Consider the following 22,352-nt stretch of genomic DNA (forward strand, 5'->3'; position numbering starts at 1 on the left):
AATGGCTATGAAACATTACGGACCACTATGACGTTATGTTGGTTAATGTTAAAGAACATTCCTTCCAAAAGGGCAATGCACAGGAGGAAGCCTATCTGACCAGTTTCCGAGTTGAGTGCCTCAAAACATGAAAAAAATCTGGCATTGGAGTCTCCATGGGTGGGCTAGAGCCCTTCCTCCCTATTACTACTGCTGCTGCCTTGTCAGTCCTCAAGAAAAGAAATAATTAATTTAGTCATATGAATAAATGTCAGCAATCCACAGGGACAAAATCTAACAATCCTCAGGAAGGCGTGCAGAAGAGATATGCCAATCTGCGATGTCCTAAGGTTGCAAGTGAGTTGAGAACCACCAAAATATACTGCATAATGTGAAATGTGAGAACGATTTCAAGAATTGCACATAATACCAGACAGAGTGAGGAAGCACTATTAGAACAAGAGATCAGTCTATTCCTTGCAAGCAGATCTCATTGTAACTAACCCATCTACTTTAAACAAGATCATCACATCTTAAGTACATTGCTATCAATGACCGGTACCAAGCGAAAAAATGATCAAGAATGATAATTTGCCAACACAACATGAAAACAAGAACAATCCGTGTATAGGACCAACTTTGTATACCTTGAATGATCTTCTTGGGGAAGCCAAAAACTTGGGAAAGCTTTCGGAATAATTCTTTTAGCATCAAATGCTATTTCCACGGCCAAAACTTTCTGGCTTAAGATTGAATAAACAAAGCCAGACACTGGAAGGGGTAGAAAAGAGAGGAAGTTATTTACACATACTGAGCTCATGGTCACGCTCTACATTTCGTAGTCAGCAGTCAAGAATTTCTCATATTGAGTTCCTTTAAGGGCATGGTAGACATCATTCCAGTTCTGAACCTGCTCCGACAATGGCCTTGTGTGTATTTTTACATGACGACTGACCAGCTTTCTCCGAGGCACTTTAAGGAAGTCCAGAATATCCACCATTTTCTGGAGCAAAATAAAGTAAGCAGCTATGGCGAGGCTGGTAGAGAAACAATTTAGATGTTTTCAAAATTAAAGGCAGAGAAATATTGAACTCACATTATGGTTCTGAATGAGATCCTCATAGTAGAGAACAATATGGCGTGTGCTCTTAAAGTATCTGAGAATATTGGAGGCCGACTCTCTTGTGTTTCTTAAATTTGGAACCAATGATGTTGCATCGATTATAGGCTTGTATCGTGCAAGCACATAAGCCTGCAAGCAATTATCAACGAAAAAACAAAGAATCTGCCTTAGAATTTTTGTTTTGATTTTTAGGAGTCTGTGCTAGCATATGACAAGAGAGAGCGACCTCATCTTTCGAGTGCACATGAGCTTTATGTGTGCCATTTAACTGCTTGGTACTTCGATCATGATTGTTCGCTAGTATTGAAACCATCTGGCGAAGCAAGTTTCTTCTAAAGAGGAATATTGCAGAGACCCCTCTTATCTTGAAGTAATTAACTATTTCTTCATGATATGTCATAAGACCCTGCAGTAGCAATAAAACCATGGATGTCAGGTAGACCGTCATATTCTGCAACTATTTTGAAAGAAAAAACCGAGAGAACAAATACTAATATACAAGACATTATCTGCTATACAACAAGTGGCCCTGATGATGGAACATTTAACCAAACAGACACAGAGAGATGGAATAGGTGATTGAATGTAAAAGATGCACAACCATGCAAATTTGCACAAGAACAATCTATTGTTCCATTCTTCTCCGCTAAATTTCAGTGATTGAGATGAATTCCTTCTCAATTTTTTTTTTTATCACATAGAACAATACATGATGGACAATATGCGTGAGAAGTTCACCAATAGCTTACAGAGGTAGTATCTGGAAGAATTTCTGTAAATGTCCAGAAGAGTTAATGATAAAAAAGTAACTTATTTAGGCCTAAAAATGGCTGTGTTACCTGGACTCTAAAAATCCATATCGAATACGTATGCTAGTTGGATATATCTATCAGATAATTGGATACCCATGAAGTTCTCCCGTTGCCACTTTTAAATATTGGCTGAGAGTTGAGCTCTTCCAACAATAAGTTTGACCCTCCATTTCCATGTTAGAAGTGAGTATTCCTTCTTTCTAGTGATGCCAAGAATGTAAGCATTGAAATAACTGTGTAAAATGTTATTAAGTTAATTGAGAAGTTTAGATGAGAAAATGTATTCAAAGGCCTTAACAAACAATATCTTTTTAATATTTATTTTTAACATTTAAAGAGATAATATTAAAGGCACATATACATATATTAGTTAAAATTATAGTTTATCCTACGTATCCATGTATCTCCTCTTTTTTTCCTTCTTGTCGAGTTAGACACTTGATACTCATCTAAATCCGATTCTTATAATCCGTGTCCATGCAATGCCGTTAAAGAGATTAATGAGCGGGATACAAAATTTGTTTTCCAAGACAAACTTTTACATGGAATAAAATTAGCAACCTCTCTCTCATCAGGAAAATAATGTATCCACAAAATCAAAGGGTTTCTTCATATCTTGTTGTCAAACAATCACCCTATTCATTTAATCACAGAGTACATAAATCTTTACTGTTGCAAACAGCAATTTCATTAGAACAAATAATGTGTTGACGCATCAAAAACACTTCTTGGATATAGCAGTTCACCATACAAGGCTACTCAATCTACATAATGTAGGACTTTCTTAGCTATGCTTTGTCAGATTACGTTAGTAAATTTTTGATTTCTCTACAATTCAAATTTAATTATAAGTCTTGCTAAATTATGTTTTAGTTCTCCTCTGAATGTAAACATCCTTTCAGATTGATGCTGTTCCTCTAAATGGAGTTGCCTCAGAAAAGCCATCTCTTGGTCGTAACGGGTTTCCAAGATACATATCCATTGAATAGTTGGTCACTTTTCCGAAGAGATATCCATAGGAAAGTTAGGACCTTTTCTTAAAAAGCGCATCCATTGGATTGACGATTTCTCCCAAGGGACATCCCATTAGTTTATGGGTTGCATCCAAGCCTAAAGGTCAAGCAAATAGGGTTGATAGTTACAACTTTCACCCTCAACATACCTGCTCACATGCACCCATAAACTTTCACAAATTGAGGATAGTCAATAATTTGATCCCATCCTATCCAAAAGAAGAAAAAGGAGGATAGCTCATATTAAGAGTAAAAGACCTCTGAGAGAATTGAACACATCAAATAAGTGAAAATATGACAATGTAACTTATGAGAACATGTTCTTTCTGTTGTGATCTACATACATTCAACAAACCACTGCAAGAAATATGAAACCAACAAGAAAATGGTCTTAAAAATTTAATTGATGAAATGCAATATCAATAATTCAGAGAGAAGATTCACATAATGCCAACAGTAGCAATAATTGAGTTAGGAGACTGCTTATGATAGGTTTCGTATGGAGAAAGCCAGATGAATGAACCACCAACAATTTTAATCTCCATCCTCTTCCTCATGATTGGCAAATTTTGAAGCACAAGTACTTCTTTAAAGTAGCTATACCAGTATCCAATAGATATGGACATAGATGCACCTTAAAGACAGCCTGATACATGTCTGGCACTTCCACGAACGTCCATCTATTTTCTAAAGGAAACTGGTACAAAAGAAAACAAGGATATGATCCAATTATTTCCCACACATTCTAGATACTTTTTGAGAATATCAGGTTATTGGTTTAGGCCAAGCCAGTTTGACACCCAGATAAACATTCCATCATGGTAAGTAAAACCCCTTTCAGCTTTCATTGTAATGTGTGTCCGAAGTCAAGGATTGTAATACGGTAATACCACTCATGTAATGGCTCTATATTGGTTGGTATATAGTGTATCAAAGAATGGTATATGATACCCCCAATATACCAGCAGACTGAAAACAGACCCTGTACCAATCCACATCGCTTCCAAATCATCCTATACCAACCATACCTCCCCCCAGGGATACCACTCAGCATGCTCTATTTTTTCCTTCTAATTTGAGCCAACCTCATACCGGCCAGTGCACAATTGGGGCAATACATGGTATGGTGTATACGGCAGCGATCATGGATTGGTACAGTCCCAATAATTGATATTTAGAAATAAAAGGCCTAGACTGAGACTGAAAGAGAGACTATAAAATGAGAGTGATAGGTCTAAAAGTATAGAAGTTTCAATAAATGAAATAAAAATTAGTAGTGGTCATACATGATACAATTATATATTAAGAAAAATATTTGTGTGTTGTCATAAATGGAAAAATCTTTTTCCAGATTTGTGATATCAGCATGTATTTGTATCCATATCCCATATCTTTGTCTTTCATAGTTGACCAATGGCAAAGAGTCAAATATAATGGTGATGGCAAGAGTAAACTTCCCATATTCTCAAAGAGCAAATAAGACGAAAATAGAGGCCAGTGTAGGCCTAGAAAGAAAAATGATGTGTTAAATTGTCTTTTTCATTAAACCTTTTTTTCTGATTGGTATTCTCAAATGGAGCACAAATTGCCTCTTAAAGAATCCTTTCTTAACATGTTTAAAACATTTCTTGAAGGAATGACAAGAGACTTGCAATGATGGAGAGAAATCACTTTAGAGAAACATCATCAAAATGGCCACCTAAAGTGCTTAAGCAGCTGCTTAAATGACTAAACACTTCGGTAGTATCTGTTTAATCACGGATTCAAAAATTGCCGGAATGAGATGGTACCATTTGGTATTTTATCATTCCGATGAGAAATGGGCACCGATACAAGTGCCGGGATGCCGACACCATCCACGCGAGTATGTACCGGCCGTATCAATTTGTATTAGTGCGTACCAATGATACCATACCGACCATGCCCATTGGTATCGATGGTTTTTGATTCTTTTGATGCTACCAATTTTGATGCCTTGCGCTTGTCCGGGCCACGCAGAGACTTAGACACTACATGCTAGCTTACCAAGTCTGGCTTTTGTCCAGGATGGACTGTATTAGCTGCTAAAGGTATTTATCCAGCAGTGGATCCGTTAGATTCAACGTCAACTATGTTACAACCTCGAATCGTTGGTGAGGAACATTATGAAACTGCGCAAAGAGTGAATGTCGTGAGTGGTTGGTTCAGGCGGAACCAAGGCATATCCCTTTTTTTTTTCTTTTATTTGCAAGCAAAAATCAGATGCGGGAGGCGAATCGGATATCGAACGGGAGAGCCTACCAACGGATCTGGGGATACAACTATACTCAAGTACCGTACCATTGACAGTGGTGACCGTATGAACTATTCCAATAAAAAAAATATACAGGGTTCGATACCATCATTAAAAACCTTAGTTTAAATATTTAAGAACCATTTAGTCTTAACATGATTATTAATTTTAAGACCGAACTAAAATATCTCATCGACATGACATGATTATAATATGCATTTTTTTGATGCTGTCTTTTAGTCATCAAGCAGCCTAGAAGCTTCATGCAAGTACACTATAATTATTTTTTAATGAGAGAGAAGTAATTTTCCGATTCACCTGCACCTTAGCATTTATTCTGACAACAAGCAGCAATTTCTGATAACCTTTATATTAGGGAAACTTTCTTCTCTCCTTCCTCTCTATAACTAAATCTGTTTTTTTTTTTTTTTTATAATCTTTAGATGCTCCCTTCTCAAAATTGTTGGAACAAAAACTCTTCTACTAATTCTCATTTTATTCTGCTTCCACCAACAATAACCCTGTTTTGTAATTTTATACGAATTACTATGCACAGTTCCTGGTTTTACTCCTAAAGTTGATAAAAAGGACACCAGATTTATTAAATAACAACTCATCTAGGAAAGTCGTTATATTTTATAAGTTTTAGATATTAATTTTATCTAAATCACATACTTCTAATATTCCATAAAACTCACAGTCATTTCATGGTCCATATTAACTGATTATACCCTTAAGGACTGGAGAGAGTTTAAGGACCATTTAACCATTTTAAAAACTTTGCTTTAGACAAACAACAGCTGCAAGTGAAAGAGCTAGAAAAATTGGAAAACTCCAGAGTCAAAACTTCGCTTTATAAAGCAAGATGTTAGAAAAGAAGAACTCTGCAGCAAGTCTTCTTAGACATCAATTGTTAATACAGAATATAAGATAGGGGGAAATATTAATGTAATAACAAGTTGCAGATGGGCGTAAATTGTAGTCAAAAGTGCATGTAAATGAGCAAAAACGATGACTCTACTACTTTGATAACCAGACATGCATGAGAACAGCCTTGAGGATTCATTCCAAATATTATTTATCAATTATCATAACTGAGATCTTGGCTCAATTTTCACTTCCAGGCGTTGCTTGCTAAGTACTAATAACCATAGTGGATTGTTACCAAGTTACCCATAAGGAAGACTGACCAGAAGGCAATGGTAACACCTAACAATTGGGAAGGGAGAGCTCAGTGAAAGTTATAATAACAACAATGAAAAGTGGCCAATAACTGACTCCAAATGATAACTAGAGATGATGATCAAACACACACTACCATGGATGCTGAAGCAACTGGTAATAGAAGTTTAGTAAGGTCTGATGCTACTTGTGAGGAATGTTCTAGACGAGCTAAGATACTATTGAGAGGAATTGCATGAAATATGATTAGTAGCTGAGGAATTGCACGATACATCATAAGTAACCAGAAATAAGAGCACAATGGGGAACGTGAGTACGTGAATAAACATTACTAGAAAAGAAGAATGACTAATGTGAATAAACATATCCAGAAAAGAAGAATGACTAACTGAAATTTTAATATGGTGATATCATGGCTTAGGTATGGGTCCAACAAACCTGACCCGCTGGCAGGTCAGGTTAGGTTTTGGTTGTAGGGTTATCACCGGCAGGTAAGAACCCAATATATATTAACACCACGGAAATATATAATGCCCAAACTTTTCAAAAAAATACATAAATAAAAAGAAACACAGGCAGACACAATCATGTCCAAACCAGCCACTGTCTGGTCCTCACTTCTCCTCCCTCTCCCCTCTTACCTGTCTCCTCCACTACTATCCCTTCTGTCCTCCCCTCTCCTCTCCCCTTTCTCCTCCTCCATTTGGAATGCCTTAATCTTATCCTCAAGCTAGCCTTCGTCTGTCGAGCTCCAGCACTGCTCGATGTCACTCCATCGAGGCCCAAGTTCCAACCTACTAAACAACATCAGTGGAGATCCACCGCATCAACTATCATGTCATCCTAACCAAATCTAAGTACGGAACGGTATGAGTCTAAGACTCACTCCCAATCCCACCTTCAGCTGCGCAGCCCCACCACTACATGCTATATTTGACTGGTCACAGACAAAAGACAAAAGATAAACTTGAACTATATTGGACTGGAATTTTTTTTAAAAAAATGATGGGATTAAAAATTCCTTATCAGATATGCTAGCCTTAATGTGAAAGTGCAATGTGATTAATATAACGTCAACTTATAGATCACAGTATGATCCCTCAATTTTTCAGAACTATTTTGAATAGCGATCAACATGATGCCATGTTTGCAAATTAGTGCCAGATTTTTAGCAAATAATGATCAGCAAGCAAGCAAGCAATCTATCACACTACCAGGATGATAAATTGGTACTTAAGGGCAATATATCGTCAGATCACATAGCTTAAGCTCATGCAGCCAAGAAGGTACCTTACATGAACAAAGAGAGAAGATTAGTTTTCATTTTAAGGAAATTCATTATTTTTAAAGCAAGAACTTTTTTTTAGTTTTTTTAGAGAAAGGGAGGTAGACCCACCAAATATAGTTACCCACGCCCAAGAACCTAGGAAGGACCATCCAAGACTCAAACGTAGTTTGTTTGTTAGCTAGAGCAATGTGACCACGGCGATAAGCCCCTATTTACCATTAATTTTAAGGCAAACAAACTATCCTAATGATGGCCTCTCAAACAAAGAGCTTTTTCCTATCCTTCACCCTATTTTTGTTGTCCTTTTTTGTCCAAAGGTTACAGAAATTCCAGAAACAAACCAGACCAGCTTCTTTATTTTTAATTATTTAATTATTCATTTTCCCTCTCTTCTTCAGTTTACTCCTTCCTAGCCTTGCTAATGAAGCCATAGCATCCCCATCAGCACTGAAAACTTAAAGATATTCAAGTGATCATTCACCTCCAACAATCACAAGCACCCTCTTCTTCCTCCAATCGCTCCAACCCCCCATCCACACCTTGTAAGGTCCTCAAGCCCAACTTGATCTCCCTCATATACTTGCTGCTTGATCTAGACCACTGCATACTCTAAATCACCTAAAGCTTCAGCTCTCTCCTGGCCTCTGATGGGCTTAGAATGAAGATTAGGATTTAGAAGGGGGAAAAAGCTTCTTTTAGTTCCTTTTATTGCCCACCCACCCTGCCCCCCACCCCAACAAACAAAAAAAAGAAAAAGATACACTCTTGACTCTTGATTCTTTATTTTCAATGTTGCTTTTGTTTACTCTCATCGTTCAGAATTTGAAAGAGAGGAGGAAGAGGGGGAATGGCCAATAAAACAATCAAAACAGTCCAATTATAAAATAACACATATAATTGTTAGAATATCTAAGGATCGAATTTAAATCTCTTAATACCCAGAACCAAGTCCTATTAATCAATGTGCACACATGTACAAAAGGAAAAAGAAAAGAGAGGAAAAAAACTTCAAATTTAGATATCTTAATTCCCAAAACCACCCTACTATTAAATATGTGTACACATATGTATAAAAAGGAAAAGAAAAGAGAGAGAAAAGAAACTTCATGAATGCATTATATATGTATTATTAAAAATTATCTACTATAGAAAAAATAATTGCTAAAGTACTTAAACCAGTTGTAATTTGTTGTGATATTTGGATATATTTATACATATGATTAAATTTAAAGAAGTCGCTGAAAGGCTCCGCGAACAGAAATAAATAACCAAAACTATAATCTACCTCGTGGCACATGCATGGCACGTGCTAGACTCACTAACTAAAGGAAAAGGGTAAACTAGTCAGATGACCAAGTAGACATGATCTTTAAAAATGGATCACTTCTTACCCATTGGAAGAGCAAAAGCATAGAGAGAGTATTAGAAGGAATGGGAACAAGATTATCAGAGGGAATGACAAACGTACTACTCATTTGAACGAATGAGAACAAGGAATGACAAGGGAAGCAAGAAGGCAATTGATAATGCAATTGATTGCATAATATCATAACCAAGCAACTATATTTCTAGATTGAAGCATCATCTAGTAAGGTCTCTAATATGACTGTCAATTTGCTAGTAGAATACCAAGTATAAGAAGCAAATTGTCGCAAAATCTAGTCTATGGTGACTTATACGTGACAAGTCATCAAGTTCCAGTAATGCTGAGCCGGTTCAGTCTAGCTAAGGTTTAGGCATTCGAAGTAACACAAGATGATCCAATCCAACAGGGAAATGAAGAATGGACAAGCTAATCTCACACAAATCTCCTTATTTTTCACAGAAAAGATCATGAAACAACTCCATGCTTAGAAATAAATCAAATTCAAAAGTAATTCTTTCTGACATAAGTGCTCATTCAAAATTAAAACAAAACATACATAAATACCTTAGAACTACTTAGTTAGATCCAACATTAACAAATGCATGACTAGAACCATAGTACATACCATACTAAATACAGAACACATAACAATAATTTTCTTAGCTTTACCTGATTAAGCATCCACTTAAAGCCAATGGCAGCTGTGCATTCATTTTTTGAAGCACTACTGTACCAATCTAGATTGTAAACTTTATCCAATGTCTTTGTGATAGCGGATATATTACTTCTCCTTTCTTTGGCAGAAAATATTTCCCCATTAGAGCTAATGTTAATATGGCTATTTAATAAAGTCTCAAACCATCCGCTTCCGGACCTCTGCATTGACAATATAGCGAAGTATCGAACTGGTGTGCATGCACATTCTTCCCTGACAAGTTAAGAGAGTTTTTATGCATGGTCATCGTAAAATCAAAGTCAATAATATTCAAAAAAGCCTCTTTACCTGCTATAAGTGGAAGGTTCCGGATAGTGCACATAAGGAATCTCAGCTTGTGGAATACCAGGATTATGACAAGGCTGTTCTGCTAGTTCAATCTTTATTATTCTAGGCTCTCTGTGATTCCCTATTAGCTCTAAACACACAGAGAAAATATAAACAACACAGATCATAACAGCAACTAAGACAACCGTCCTCAATACAAGCGGTGATTTCTTTGGAGGCTTTATATTGAGTGAGTCCTGTTTGAGATGAAAGGAAAGCAAGTATTTAATATGGTAAGTGATGCGAGGAAACATAGCTAAGCAAATGCCCTGGTAGTCCCATTGCGACCAGATACAAATGTAAATATAATTCTAACAAAGATTTCACTTAGCATGCGAGGAACTTGATAGGCACACAAGAAGGTTTCATATTTGCTCTACCTGATGCCGAGATAGTAATAAGCTCAGTTATGATATTTTGAATGCCATGCAAAGAAAACAAAAGGGAAACCACATGGTATAGGAGGTCCAAACCAATGAATTAATCAGTAAGGAAAACTTGAACTGATCAAACTTCCTTGTTTTTTTTTTTTTTGACTGTAAACTGGAGGAAGTGAGGAACTTCCCCCCACAGAATTTATTGAATGGAGAAAAGAATGTACAAGATAAATGAGATGCAGAGGTGTTAAAGAATTGTTTTGATGAATATGTCCAGGAAAAATAGCAAAGCAAAAGAATTGTAATAAGCTCATCAGCTAGTTGAGTGATTTGGGTCGAGAAAAAACAAATCTTTTGCTTTGCTATTTTTCCTGATCGAATTTCTAGAAAAAAAAAACAAAAGAAAAGAAATTCAATGACCAGGTAAAGTAGCAAAGCAAAAGAACTGTTTTTTTCTCTACCCAAATCACTCAACTAGTTGATGACCAGAAGAAGAAGAACATGCAAAGTCCGTGGAAGTTAATGAATCCCAGACCAGTAATTCATACCACAATTCACCCAAAAAAATCCTGATCTAAGAAATATTTTTTTCAAATGCAAGGCGCCAGAATATCGGGGTAAACCACAAGCTATGAGATGCTTCGAAGTCCACAGGCACAGAGGATTGTTCAAGCCAGTGCATTAATCGGATACAAAGATCTTGAAAATCACCAAGAAACCCTAATAAGGAGAAAAGAAAGGAGCTTTTAAGATATACAAGCAGTAAAGAAAAAGAAAAGAGACAAAAACCAAAATATACTATTATTTATTCAATTACAGTAAAAGTTCACAAAGTTAAAAGAAGAGTAACTCTGGCCAAACAAGGAAATGTGAATTAAATAAACCTCAGATCAAAGCATATTAAGATGAAACTTAGAATTCCAAGAAAAGAACAGTGTCCTAAAAAAGTTTCTACCAACAAAACAGACACTCGTATCTCCACTAGACAACATCAAAATTCCAACTTTTTGAACCCCTCATGGAATCAAAACCAGAGCGAGATATCTAATGGCATTAGACAAGAAAAAAGAGAGAAGAAAAGAAATCACCTTATTGAAGGAACAGCAATCTTCTGCCATCTTTTGCTTTTATTTCGGCCTTTTGTCGATCCTTCAAGGAAAAGGGCATAGAAAGAAGAGCTTGCCACTCTTCTTTCTCTCAGCTTTCTTCCCCTTACCTTTTTCTAATCCTCTTCCTCTTGTTGCCTCCCTCTGTTTATCTCTCAAAAATACTTTCTTTTGACTATACCCTCCTCTTCTTCTTCTTTTGGCAAAGGAGGCTCTTTTAGGGAGTGGAACGGAGGCGCGGAGCTAAGAAATCAAAACCCACAGCTAGGCTCGGCCTTTTCCCACCTTGTTAAAACGCTCTCCCGACCCAGCATTATTGCCATCAAACGCCTCCCACGCTCTCCTCTCTCTTCTCCGCCCCCTTTTCCTTTCGCTCGGATTCGCTTCTATCTCGAATCTCCGTTCGTTTTCTTGTTCCAAATCAAATCTTTCCACCTTTCTCGACCTCTCCCATTGCGTCGCGTCTTTAAACAGAGATGGAGCGAACGAGCGAGCGAGCCGGCGAGAGCGCTGAGAAAGTTAACAGGCAGAGGGAATATATTAATACATGACGGCAAAGAGAGTTTGATTATGGTTTAAATTTGGTTATGAGATTTTGTAGTGATAGATTACATAGTTTTTTTTGGGTAAAAGGTAGATTACGTATACTGTTCATCAAGTTTTAGAATTTCTCGATCTTCCACGTCAAACGCTTTAAATTGACAAGTAATTAATTTTATATAATTAAATATTTTATCTAAATTGACAAATTTATTTTGGCTCTTAGTTGCAACAATGACTTCTTTTCTTTTCGACCGTATATGACTTTCTATTCAGAAGGTAAGGAAGAGAGATGAAACAAATTTATGTTATATGGGCAGTAATGGATATATTTTATGGACTAACTTTTCTATCTCAAAAGGTATAAATTAAATTTTAAGAATTATTGTTTAATTGTATTTGGTGTTAAGAATGTCTATTGCTTGGGTGATTGTTTAGAGTGAATGTCAAAATCCCAAAAAGATGATCTCTTTTTTCTAAAATATATATACATAGCACATTTTTTGGGTTATTAGTACAAAATAGTCATGTAACTAAACTAATGACTGATTTTGTTGATTGTTATCTATTTAGCAATGATTTTTTATCTATTTTTTATTTTTAAAATACATGCTTTTAAAAGAAAAGAAAAGAAAAGAATGAAGAGTTCGTGTGGTTTGCAATCTAAAAAAAAAACTAGAGCATGATCATCGTTTAATAGATGGCAATCCATCAAATCAATAATTAGTTGAACAAGATGGACTATTTTATCCTAGTGATTAAAAAAAATGTGCTACAACACACACATATACACATGCACATATGTGTGTGTGTATATATATATAATTTTGAAAAAAAGTATTTTGAGATTGGGTAGGACAAAGGAGATTAAGGTGCCTTTTTTTTTTTTCTTTTTCCTTTCAAAGAATTTGAAATCTCTATATCTCTCTACTCCATAAAAATTATAATAGCAAGCAACTATTGAAGTTCTATAATAGGAGTCTTGCAACCAGTGATGATGATGAATAACTAATGGTTTTAAATATGGTACTAACAAACAATGAAAGTGAAGTGGCATTGTAGTTGTTGCGACAAGTAAAAAAAATAATGAAATAAGAAGAAAAAACAGAAAAAAAATAATAGTACACAATATTTATATAGTTCGGCCTATTAACTTATGTCTACAGGCAAAGTTGATGCAAAAGTTTCCGCTGTAAAAACTGAAAATTATAGAATATAAAATTTTCTCACAAACCTTAGCCCTCAATATATCCAATTTCTAGAACACTCAATTGCATTCTTCTTTTATGGTTACAAGAGATGTATATAGTAGATGGTTGATCTGGACTCGAACTAGTATCCTACAATAATCAGGTCAGTCTGACCTACGGCGCTCCATCCCCGCACCCCGGCTAACTATTCATGCGGCTCAAATAGGACAAGTATGTCGGTAGAGGGGCTCTTTTTGCAGAGGAGAGTGAGTGAGACAATATTCTTTGTACCCAACTAATTATTCTTTTTGCCTTTTTAGAGCTTGCAAATTCAAGACATACTCGACACTAGTATGTCAAGAACCCAACCCTCCCCCTTGTAAGTAACCTCAAGGTGACTAGTTATCTAGATTCCTAGCTTGGGAGAGAAACTAGGAATAAAGATAGCTAGATAATTTTTTTAAAAAATAGAGAGAGAAAACAGAAGAAAAGAAAAGATCTCCTCGCTCAAAAATTATAGTTGGTTCAACCCACTCGCACATACAACTGGTAGAGTTGTCAGCTAATGGCGCCCTAGTGAAATAAAAATTGAAAATATAGCTAAGCCCCATGTCTCACAATTCATGCATGTCAAGATGTGAGAAGGATCATTGATAGCTAGGAAAATTCGAGATTTTACGTTTGCAGTTTCTGCCCGTGGTCGTCACTTTTTCTTGTATATGATACATTCCTAATTGAATTCAAACTTTTTTTTTATATGGATTAATGTAGATATAGATAAAATTATCGAGAAAAGAGTAATGGGGATTGTATATTTCGAAATCATCACGAAAAATATATTCTCAGTTTAAATCTAAGAATAATTCCCAACAATCAATAATTATTAGTTATTATTTGTAGTTACCGACCAAACAAAATAAAAAAAAGCTTGGGTCTTTTATATCAAAACAAAATCTTAGCCTTCTTGAGTTATTCATCTCACCTAGAGCTTCCACCTCTTAACTTTCTCAAAATCAACTTTGAGAGTAATATGAAGAATAGAGGGCAGAATGCTAAAGCGAGATTTGTTCATTGTCCTTAATGGCTATGGGCAGGACATGACTATGTGATATTATAATGTTGTTAGTTGAGCTAAGAGCTACATGGAAGAGGCTAATCTATGCTATAACTATTTTAAGGACTGGATATACAATCTTGGAAGGAAATTTCAAAACAGTAATTTCCTGAACCAATAGCTAGATGGATCAAAAAAAAAGGACCCTCACTCCTTGCTAGTGGATAACTTAAGGCTTATCTCGATTCTCACCTTCTTTATTGACAAAAATATTTAAATAAAAATAAAAAGTGACGTTGATCGGGTCATTGCTTATGCAGCCAACTATAGTGGAGCTATCCTTTAATAGCCATCACTTCTATCTCAAGGCACCTCCGAAATAATTTGGTAAGTGATAGGAGTGGGCCCTACGTACTTTAAAGCCCCACAACGACAACAAAAACAATGATAATAATAGTTAATTCTGATATTTTTAAATTATATTTTAATTATAATTTTTTTTAAAAAAGCAAAGACTAAAAAAAAAGGGGGTCAAATACAAAGGGGTGGTGAAACGCCTTTGGGCTCGACGGAAAAGCCAAAGCCCAAGGACAAACTCGCAGCTATGGTCCTAATTTTTAGTCAGACGCTGACAGTTCCGTGTCCCGCATCCCCATGCTAGCTTGAAGCCCAAGGAGCATCATTATCGTACAGCCGTGGATCCCGGGGTACTACTTTTCAGTGGTCCCTCGTCCCCTGCTCGCAGAGCCGTCCGTTTATATTTGGAACCGAGCTCCGGGTCCGACAACCACCGTTAAGAGCCGTTCGATTCGATCAATGAGGAATCAGTTCGTCGCGGTGGTGACGCGGAGCGTGGCAGTGCGGGTACGGACAACGAGACGGTCTCGCGAGAAGAGCCCACACCCCACATGGGCCACCACATGATGTGGTCGGCGGTGAAGGGAGCCAGGACGTGGGCCTGGCCCATCATCATAGCGTCCAGTGTTATGGCATCTGAACCATTGAGACAATGGGCCCAATTTGGGTTATGCCTAGCGTGTGCTAGAGACCAGGGTAGATTTGCTTGAGGGTGACTCAGCTCCAGTAGGTCAGAGATATACAGACAGTATATATGGGTTTCATACCCGCTTCGAGATATTCGGGCCGTAGTTAGTGATGGCGTGGTTGTCCAAGCTAAATATATATACAGAAAAGCAACGGAGCTGCGGATTGGGTAGCCTCGTATGTGGCCAATTACTCTAAAAGTGTCTTATGGGTCGAGGAGAAAGAGCTGCCTAGAGCGTTCTGAGAGGTACTGTATTTTGATTTTTTTGGATATATTCGTAATAGAATTATATGGATCATTCATTTTTAGAAAGAAAAAAAAAACATATTCCCATCAAGGAAATTGGGATCGGAGCCGGTGACCATGGGCTGGTTTGTTTAGGCGTCATATCCAAGGGATGGAAAATAAGCCGGCAGACAGCGATAGACTCGAGACTGTTCCAAATCTTATTTAGATTCGGAAGAAGAATTGAGGACTTAGTTTAATACGCACTTGACTTTTAAGGATTTTTCCTATTTATATTTTATCTGGTTTTATTTTATATAAGTTTCTTTCAAACATTTGCTATCGAGAGATGCATTTTCTCCATGATGATGATTTTTATATCGATTGTGACGATTGGAAGGGCTCGACTTTCGACTTTTTGATGGAGAAATAAATGGAATCTGTCCATCCCGAGAGCAGTCTTCAAAGACTAAGGTATGATAGAAAAGTATTTTGGCTATCTAAATATCTGCTACTATCTGTCCATCCCGAGACTAGTCTCCGGGAATCCTCCATTTGATTGGAAGTGAGAAGTAAGAACGTGCGGTCTTCAAATTGCATCAATCCCACCCTTCACCGTTCTAACATTTTCTGACTTCTTGCTTGCTGAAGTTATCCAAGAACTATAAGCACTTCCTCGGCTTTTGATAGACCTGTAATCTCAAGTAAATTTGATTTAGATGGCAGTCTATTTTAATTCATCATGGTAACACATTCCATTGGAAGATACTAAGCGTTTCTAACTTTGTTTCCAATGGGCTTGAACCGTTCTCTTAACATTCCGTGCCTACAAACTGCTTCTTTTATAATCGCAATAATGTAACTGAACACGTACAGCAGTTTAGAGAACAAGAAAAAATTTCATACTAAGATAAAAAAAAAAACATAGCATGTCTGCAGCTTATATTTAAATTTTCACAAAATAACATTAATATATAGTGATCCCAGGTAGAGATGTTAAGAGATGACACCTTGGTTAGATTTCCTGTTGTTTGATGATCTTAAGGGTATTTTTGGGTAATCCAGCAAAATTGGGCTGAAATTTTTAATGAATTCGTGAATTGGGCAGCTTATTTAAGCACAGCCCATATCGATGCAACACCTCCAACTTGAATTCGATGGGAAGAAAAAAGATATTCAAGAGCTTTTTTTTCCTTCCAGCAAACTAATGAGACCACAGGTTGAGATTTAGGCTAGAACTTTGGCGGATCTTTAGAAGATGCAGCCTAGTTAGTCTAACATGCTCGATTCCTACAGGATATTCTTGTAGGAATATACATACAAACTTTAAGTGCTTGTTTGGGTAAGCTAGCACCACCGGGTTAAATTTCCCACTTCCATTCCTCCCCCCAATCCTTCTTTCTCCTTCCTCCCTCCACCACTCCTCCTCTCTATCCAAATAAGGGAGACACAGCCCTACAGATGGAGCCGCAAGAAATTCATCAAGGATTTCAGCTTGGCTTAAGTGCAGTTCCAGTACGGGATTTCAAACAGCATAGTTTTATTAGTGACGTGGGCCTTGTTTTGGGCTTGCAGCCCCTTAGTTTTTTAAAGGCCCGTTTCAGGCCCAGTTCAGTGATGCCCTAATTTCAAACCGAAGCACATGTCCTCTCTGGCTCGCCCCCGACCGTAGCCGTCGCTCTGGTGCCGCCCCGATGTTTCCGATCGATCCCAAATGAGATGGAGAGCTGCCGCCGCCTTCTCCTCTCTCGAATCCCTCCTCCAAGCCCTGTCCACCAGCGGATCCCTCCCCCAGATAGCCCAGCTCCACCAGCACCTTCTCGTCCGCGGCCTCGCCGCCGCCCCCTTCCGCGCCACCAAGCTCCTCCAGCTCTACGCCGACGCCGGCGACCTCCCCTCCGCCCTCCGCCTTTTCGCCGCCCTCCCCTGCCCCTCCGTCTTCGCCTGGACCCCCATCCTCGCCCTCCTCTCCCGCTCCGGCGACCATCTCCGCTGCCTCGCCACCTACGCCGCCATGCGCTCCGCCGCCGTCCCTCCCGACGGCTACGTCTTCCCCTCCGTCCTCCGCTCGTCCGCCGCAGCCGCCCACCCGTCCGCCGTCCACGCCGACGCCGTCAAGTTCGGGTCCGACGCGGTCCTCCCCGTCCGCAACGCCCTCATCGACGCCTACTCCAAGGTCGGGGACACCGCCAGCGCTCGCCGCGTCTTCGATCTGACGGACGGCCGTGATCTGGTCTCCTGGAACTCGATGATCAGCGCTTACGTCAACGCCGGGTACGTCGGATTGGCGCTGGACCTGCTGACGTCCGTGGAATCAGACGGCTGCGAACCCGATCTCGTGACGTGGAACATAGTAATGGATGGCTACAGTCGCGCGGGCCGCTGCGACGAGGCGCTTAAGATCTTTGATCAAATATCTGATCCGAACGTGGTCTCGTGGACCACGCTGATCTCGTGCTATTCTCGTTGCGGGAATCAAGAGGCGGCGCTGGCGATTTTTAGAAGGATGACGGGTGCGGCAACTGTTCCGCCGGACCAGGATACTCTGTCCTGCGTCATCTCCTGCTGCCGCAACGTGGCACGTTTAGCTAACGGCCGAGAGGCGCACGCCTACGGCCTGAAGACCATGGCCGCGGACGCGTTCTATAGTTCCGCAGGAGCAGCGTTAATTACGATGTACGCTAGCTGCGGTAAGCTCTCGACGGCCGAACAGGTTTTTCTGATGATGGACCCCGCCGATGTGGTGGCGTGGAATGCGGTGATCCTCGGATTCGCCCATTGTGGATTGGATCACACGGCGCTGGAACACTTTAGAGCCATGCAGTCGCGAGGCATCCGAAGTGACGAGACCACGGTCGCCACCATCCTTCCGGCGTAATCTGAACCTAGGCAAGCAAATCCATGCGCACGCGGCACGGCGCTATGCCGGATCCTCCGCCCTCGTGTGGAATGCACTGATGAACATGTACTCAAGATCAGGGTGCATCAAGGATGCTTATCTGGTGTTCTCTCGCATGGTTTCACGGGATGTGGTCTCGTGGAACACGATGATTGGAGCTTATGGGTCACATGGGCTGGGGAAGGAAGCACTCGAGTTCATGGACTTGATGAAGGGGCTGGGGCCCAAGCCCAATGCTATAACGTTCACGAATGCTCTCGTGGCGTGCAGCCATGGCGGGATGGTGGACGAGGGGCTGGAGCTGTTTGAGAGCTTGACTCGGAGCTGCGGCTCGGCGCCGACAATGGAGCAGTACGCCTGCGTGGTGGATTTGCTCGCACGTGCCGGGAGGTTCGAGGAAGCGGCAGGGTTTATCGAGAGGATGGCGGTAAGGCCGAGCAAGAGCGTGTGGGGGGCGCTGCTAGCGGCGTGCCGAACGCACCAGAATGTGGAGTTCGGACGGTTGGCCTTTGAGCAGTTGGTCCTGCTCGAGCCGGAAAACCCAGGGAATTATGTAACGATGTCAAATATATATACCAGGGCAGGCCAGTGGGAGGAAGCCAAGAAGGTGAGGAGAATGATGGAGAAAAGAGAGCTGGTGAAGCCGTCGGGTTATAGTTGGATTGAAGCAGCATAGGGGAGGGAGTGTAAATGGGTGATGATTGCAAGGAAAAGGGAAAGACCCATAGAATGTTGGCTTGGCAAATGGCAACTCAACATTTAACTATTCATGATGGATGGCACCAGTGAGCATGAGTTCTACTAAATCCTTGTATCAAGTGGCAGAGGGAATTTTTGATGGGTAATTTACTTTATTTTCAACTTCGGTGATTTTGAAATTTCTTTTTTTTTTTTTTTATAACTTTGGATGAAATCATGTTATTATGGCATTCGATGCCTCCATAGGTAGGCCGCGAACATGAGCCTGGGCTAGCCCAACCTAGTCTGATTCTCGTGAGAGTTGGGCTAAGGGTTTTAGTGATTGGACTGGGCTCGAGCTTCAATTTGCAGAGACGAGGTCGGACTGGCCAGGTTTGGGCCTAGCTTTTTAATGGTGATATTGGATCTTGACCCAGCCCAAACCCAACCTGGTCTCTTTATAGGAAAGTTTTGGAATGAAGGTAAAATGACAGCATGTCCCTTTGGATAAGGTAGAGATGATTTGCTTATTCGATGAAATGGTCGTGACAGTTTGACACTTATCGATGACCACTTAGTATAAATATGATGGAAATTTAGACAAAGAACCATTATTTATCCTTATGAGTTATGACCGACCAAAAGAAAAAAAAAAAAAGCTGCTTCTTCTGTTCAACTCCATTTCCTAAAGTAGAAACCCTCTGTGAGTGGCCTTTGCACCCAAATAGGCCAGTGAAAATGTCCAGATTGTCTAAACTTTAGAAGATCTAATTTCAATCAATTGCGCATGACTTAGATTCCTCGGTGTTCTGTTGAGGAAATTAGTTTCCTAGTTATGGGGTTTTCTTTGATCGGAGAAACTCTAAACTACAAGGAGTTCCAATTGCCTTCCCTCATGCTTGATGGTGGTAGGAAGGGGGGTGCTGGCTTCGTCATCAGAAGCCCGGACTCTAAGATGGTGATTGCTAGAGGCTGTCAGATTTTTGACACCTCAGTTCTTAGAGGAGAGCGGAGGATGGCGTAGGCCGCCCTAGGCCATTTTTGGTGAGTGCTGCGGGCTAGCTCAGTCCTAATTGAAGGTGAGTAGGCCACTGTGCTTGGATATATTCAGGGTGACACCAGCGGTGGTGGCAAGGGCTACCCCTTGCTTCGAGACATTTAGGTCATGATGAGTGGCGATGTGGCATTCTAAGCCAAACATATATTCAAAAAGGTAAATGGGGCTACAGACGGATTGGCTTCGTATGTGGCCAGTCACTCCAGAAACACCTTATTGGTTGGAGAAGGAGAGTTGCCTAGAGCACTTTGGAATTTGTTATTTTCTAATCTTATTAGATGTATCCATATTAGATCTGTATGAATTTATCCGTCTCAAAAAAAAAAAAAAATCCAATTGCCCAACTCCATAAAAAGGTAACCACCTAGCCTAACTATAGCTACGCGAGAGACACTCACAGAATTCATGCTCTACCAAGCAAGCCAAGTTCAATTGGCCGTCAGACTATTTATTATTACCATTTGAAAATATTGCAAGTAATTGCGATATCATGTGACTGCATGGGAAGAGAAACTCTTCTGCTCGGCTTGTTCCATCTTTTTGAATGTTTCTGGTTTTCTGCTCGGCCAGCGAAACTTTTCCCCCCTCCCTTTTTTTTTGGGCTTTCTGCAGAACATATTGGAAACTTTTGAGTAGAGCCTTTTGGCATGGAAGGACGATGAAAGCGTAAAGGCTCCCTAAGGACATTTTTGTCTTATGGGCATGGAAGGGAACCAATCCCTTGGCTTCTCTCTCTCACTCATTGAAAAGCTTAGATTCCTTGGCTACTTTTTATCCCCCACTCCTTTTTCTTTTCCCCAATAATGCTGCTTATGGCCATGCATGAGTGGAGCGCCCCCCTTCTTTTTACACTGAGATGGCCGCCTAGGGAATTCTCTGCCCCATTCACCAGTGAAGCACTAAAAAGTCAGTGCGTAATTACTTCCAATGGACCACAGGAGAGGAAGCCCGGGCCTCCAATCTCACGGACACTAATTAATTGGGATGGACAGAGGGAGGGCCTATAGGATGATTCACGACGTAGAGTGACATTGCGATTACACAATGGTAACATAAAATATGGTAAGATTGTGTTAGATCGCGTGATCTTGGCCAATGCGGGTGATAGGAATTTAGTTGGTTTTTGTCTTTGTTGTCGGCTATACTAATTCCCATGGCCAATCATTATGCATTAACCAATTTCATATTGTGTTTTCTCACCTAAGAAAGTTTTATCTTATATGACTAAGTTTATGGAAGGAACCAATTGGAGAAATGGATGCAATGGTCCCTCATGATGATCCAAGACGAAATTATATAATGTTAATAGTGTATAAAAAGTTACTTTATTGGCAGAGAGAGAGAGAGAGAGAGAGAGAGAGAGAGAGAGAGAGAGAGAGAGAGAGAGAGTCGCAACTGAGGTGCGATTGTTTTGTCATTAAATACTAGGCAAATTGATTCCAAAAAACTTTTGCCTCTACAGCAAGGAAAAACATAGAGGGACATATTTAGGACTTGTTTGGATTTTTCTACAAAATTGGGTGAAAAATTCTGTAGGATTTATGAATTGAGCTAACGTAATTAGCAAGATCACATGCAACCACTACAAAAGAAAGGATATCTCCCGGCGGTTTTTTTGGTCTCTACCGACGCTTTTAAGCGTCGGCGAATATCCAGCCCACGCACCCCAAAGCGTGGGTCAGACGTCGGGCAGGTGGGCGTTGGTCCAGTTTTTGCCGACGCTAAGAGAAAGCGTCGGCAAAAACAGAGCTTTTCCGATGCTAATAAAAGCGTCGTCGCTAAAAGACTCAACGCCGACGCTTATAATTGTCGCTAAAAGGGCAGTTTTTGAACGACGCTTTTTAGCGACGCTTAAAAGCGCCGCTAAAAGACTCAAAGCCGACACTTATAAGCGTCGGCGTTAGCCACCTGTTTTTAAAAAAAAATAAAAAAAGAAAGAGGGGAACCAGGGCATGGCGCTCGTCGGCCTGGAAGGAGAGCTGATGGTTCATGGCATGGAAGGAGAAATTTTACAAAGATTCCATGAAAGAGGAACCAATACAAATTGAATCTATCAAAGATCTAAAGGAACCAGGGCAAAGATGAACCATAAAGGAACCATAAA

General features: G+C 39.8%; 2 protein-coding genes across 5 annotated transcripts; one reads left to right on the forward strand and one right to left on the reverse strand.

Annotated features, from left to right (window-relative positions):
• Nucleotides 1-434: 434 nt before the first annotated feature.
• Nucleotides 435-12,124, reverse strand: LOC103701807 (uncharacterized). Of its 4 annotated transcripts, none has more exons than XM_008783986.5 (6): nt 11,543-12,124; nt 10,039-10,274; nt 9,705-9,963; nt 1,329-1,508; nt 1,076-1,231; nt 435-982 (listed from the first exon to the last, which is right to left on the reverse strand). In XM_008783986.5, exons 1-6 carry the CDS (start codon nt 11,570-11,572, stop codon nt 809-811), a joined length of 1,035 nt encoding a protein of 344 aa, XP_008782208.3. In that variant the 5' UTR covers nt 11,573-12,124; the 3' UTR covers nt 435-808. The 4 variants fall into 4 exon arrangements, with proteins under 4 accessions (XP_008782208.3, XP_008782207.3, XP_088565102.1 ...); XM_008783985.5 differs by having other exon boundaries at nt 10,039-11,174; nt 11,543-12,123; XM_088708976.2 differs by lacking the exon at nt 11,543-12,124 and adding an exon at nt 11,003-11,524.
• A 4,649-nt stretch (nt 12,125-16,773) lies between these two features.
• Nucleotides 16,774-19,374, forward strand: LOC103701898 (pentatricopeptide repeat-containing protein DOT4, chloroplastic). Its single transcript, XM_008784116.5, is given in 2 exon segments — nt 16,774-18,488; nt 18,490-19,374. Coding segments are annotated over 2 exon segments (1,860 nt in total). The 5' UTR covers nt 16,774-17,328; the 3' UTR covers nt 19,190-19,374.
• Nucleotides 19,375-22,352: the final 2,978 nt, after the last annotated feature.

The sequence above is a fragment of the Phoenix dactylifera genome, chromosome 12 (assembly GCF_051530095.1).
Source record: "Phoenix dactylifera cultivar Ajwa chromosome 12, Ajwa_hap1_PhDact_Kaust_v1.1, whole genome shotgun sequence".
Taxonomy (NCBI): Eukaryota; Viridiplantae; Streptophyta; class Magnoliopsida; order Arecales; family Arecaceae; genus Phoenix; species Phoenix dactylifera.

Bases quoted from the DNA above. Each gene is read 5' to 3' on its own strand.
- LOC103701807 (XM_008783985.5), bottom strand. From the start codon at position 10,331: ATGTTTCCTCGCATCACTTACCATATTAAATACTTGCTTTCCTTTCAT. The intron at 1,232-1,328 runs GTCGCTCTCTCT...AATTGCTTGCAG, and splicing joins ATGTGCACTCGAAAGATGAG to GCTTATGTGCTTGCACGATA. The intron at 983-1,075 runs GTGAGTTCAATA...ATTTTGCTCCAG, and splicing joins ATCTCATTCAGAACCATAAT to AAAATGGTGGATATTCTGGA.